Source organism: Octopus bimaculoides, chromosome 24, assembly GCF_001194135.2.
Source record: "Octopus bimaculoides isolate UCB-OBI-ISO-001 chromosome 24, ASM119413v2, whole genome shotgun sequence".
NCBI classification, from domain to species: Eukaryota; Metazoa; Mollusca; class Cephalopoda; order Octopoda; family Octopodidae; genus Octopus; species Octopus bimaculoides.
Genome location: NC_069004.1, coordinates 21623758 through 21626971, shown reverse-complemented (window position 1 = coordinate 21626971; position 3214 = coordinate 21623758). Strand labels below are relative to the sequence as shown.

At 38.5% G+C, this 3214-nt stretch overlaps 1 protein-coding gene across 1 annotated transcript in view; it reads left to right on the top strand.

The window, feature by feature from the left end:
* Positions 1-1861: 1861 nt before the first annotated feature.
* Positions 1862-3214, top strand: part of LOC106876360 (sulfotransferase 6B1) — a 31533-nt gene continuing 30180 nt past the window's right edge. The window contains exon 1 of the mRNA XM_014924863.2: positions 1862-2541. Coding sequence (XP_014780349.1) covers positions 2289-2541 — 253 coding nt within the window. The 5' untranslated portion in view covers positions 1862-2288. The remainder of the gene's footprint in view (positions 2542-3214) is intronic.

Sequence of the window (3214 nt, the reverse complement as noted above, 5' to 3'; positions counted from 1 at the left end):
GATATTGAGAGAAAGGATGCAGCGACTGTACACCTCAATTGTGGTCCCATTGGTGGCTGTTAAAGGATGGCCTCACTTTCTGTAACAGAGATCCCTTGCTGATGCTGGGATGACACTGACTTCTGCTCCTGTGTCGATTAGGAACCTATGTCCAGAGCTCCGATCGCGAACATAGAGAAGCAGTTGACCGTGTCTGCCAGCCACCAGGGCATTCAATAGCGCCCGGCCCTGGAGTTTCTCTGGGCCAATAATAAAGGGGTCCTAAAGCTCCATAATTGTTTCCACTTCATAGCCTTTTTCCTGAATTTTGTGTGGTAGAAGTACAGGTCATCTTGCTTAACTCTACTATGTCTTGGGGCTGACCCTATTGCGTTGACTATAATATCACTGGATAAAAAAATGCTTGTCAGATGCTTTCACTAACTTGATCTCAGTCTGAGTTATGAGGGCCTGAATCTGGGGTGGTAACTTGCAGAGGAATATTTTCCTAAACAAAAAAGGAAGGTGACACACCGAGGGAGGGGGTTAATGTCAAATCTTGTCCATCAACTCCGAAGGCTTAGAATCGCCTAATTTCTCCTCCAGTATCTTAGCTGCCGCTTCTCGTTCGCTGCGCTGGAATGTATTCGCTAGTCTGCCTTTTGATGTGGTATTTTTGCACGTTGCTGAGGGTGGGGTTAAAATGTTCAGCACTCTTGTTGCCGTATCTTCGCCCAGTGCTGCTACAACTTATGAATATTTCGTTAGGTCTGCAGTTATTCTGTGTGTCAAACTTTATCCAATCAGAAAATAGGATTTGGGTGGCAGAAGACATGCGCATGCGCGTATGTATGTACGTACGTGTATATCAGATCTTGTATATATCTATGTATAATTCAATAAAGATAAGTTTAATACATTAAATTAATGCCACCCACTCACACACGCGTGTGAGTGAATACACATATATAAAACAAAACACACTCGCGCACATACACACATGTACATCCACTATCCCGCAACGAAATTCCTGTCTACAGTTCGTCTGTCATAAATCCTGCCTGCCCTACATACAGACTGGGCAGTATGTCATATTTTTGAGTAGTCTATTCAGCCTTAAATGACTAACCCTATGATGGACAAACGGCATAACTACAGGGTTTTACCTCCCAGACTTTGGGAGGTCATAACTTTCAGAAAAATGAATATTTTTTAATGAAATTTGCTATGCATATAGTATTTACTATGTAGAATCCGAATATACAAAACTTTCTGGTGAAAGTGTTTTGGAATGGGGGTGGGGGACAATTTTCGGAAATTCCAACAGAGTCCACTTAAATTCTTCTTAACTTCCAGGAAAATTAATATTTTTTCGTGAAATTTTCTACAAATATGCCAAAACATGTTCAGGGCTAGTGTTATCATCTTGGTCTCTTATAATGCCTTGGAAACCAGTTAACTGGATCTATGAGTCATAAAACTCAAGACAGTCTTACTTAAAGTATCAATGTTCTGCTATGTAATGGGCGAAAGGTCTGAGAAAATGTCAGTGTCTTCTCATGACTGTATGAGTACCCAACAACAATTTAGCTAAAGCATGTTATCCGGTCTTGCGAGTGATGGTCATAGTTGTACTCTTTAAGGCAACACCCAACAGGTAAGATAAACAGGTAGAAGATCATCAAAAACTGAAAAGAAAAAAACAAACAGAATAGATAACCTAAATTAGTTGGCAAATATTTTCCTTGAGAGGTCTTTATCTGTAATGAGGCACATAGACAGGCATACCATACATAAACACCTCTTCACACAACCTCATTCTTTTCCCGCTCACACTCTCTCTTTCACTCATACAACCACGCGACACACACACACACACACACACACACACACACACACACACACACACACACACAGAAAATGATTGTAAAAAAGATATACATAAATGTGTGTAGTTTAATGCCAACCAATTGTGATTGTATTGTTTCCCCTGTATAACTGAATGCATATCATATGCATGTATTTATATATGTATTTAAACACACATACACACTCACGCTATGAACACTAAAAAGAAAAAAGAAAAAAGAAAGCAAACAGTTTTAGAATTAGACATAGCCACTGACTTGTAACTTTTATTCAATCATTGACGTAGACAAGGTATAAGGAGTGGGGGCGTGATTGTCGCTGAAGTTCAGCTGAGAAAGCTCATGATATAGGCGAGTGAGAGACAATATTATTCAAACGTATTTCTGTCTGTCGTCGGTAACTTGTGTTCCCTGTGTTAAGAACATCGCGACCAAGAAATCATGTCTACGTCATCATCATCATCATTAATGTCGTTGTTGATGAACTCAGCATCAACAACGGAAGGTTTGTTAAATAATGATATAATTAAACATTTTACCAAAATAGAAGATGAAGAAGGAAATAGCAAATTTGTTATTTGCCATGATGGAGTCATCTATCCGCCAATTCCTTCACTTTTGGAATGTCTACCAAGAATTTCTACATTTAAGAAAAAAGCTGATGATGTTTTTATTTGTGCATATCCTTACAGTGGTAAGTGCGTTTTGATTTCTGTATATTTTTGCATTCCTTTCAGTACAACTCTTGTATATGTTCATCTACTATATAAACGCGAAACTCTCTGAAACAGTGCATTCTTGAGAAATTTGACTTTCGAAATCAGCACCCCAAACACAATGTCGTCTGTAAAAAAAAAAACAACCCCAGTTTAGTACTAGAAATAACTCACTTTTAGATCGACAAATTTCCCACTCTCTGTCCATCACCATTACTCTCTCTCTCCCTCTATATATTTACTATACATTGTCTGTATATCTATTAACTCTCACGCATTTCTACGTTTTGTTTAAAACTTCGTCTTGTAATGTTTACTTTCGCTTTCTGATTGGGTAAAAATGATCAAACTTTAAACCTCTGTAACATTTTGCTAAATGGAATAAATGGGGAAATGAACCACAAACTCGGATTCATCATGAAAAAGTATGTCTATATGCCAAATTTGAAAATGTTCATTTAATTATAAAATTACTAAATCTGTGATAGCGACAGGAAAGCTCCAAGATCTCTCTCTCTCTCTCCCTCTCCATCCTCCTCTCTCTTTTTCTCTCTCTTTTTCTCTCTCTCTTTCATTCTCTCTCTCTCTCATTCTCTCTCTCCTTCTCTCTCTCTCTCTCTCTCTCTCTCTCTCTCTCTCTCTCTCTCTCTC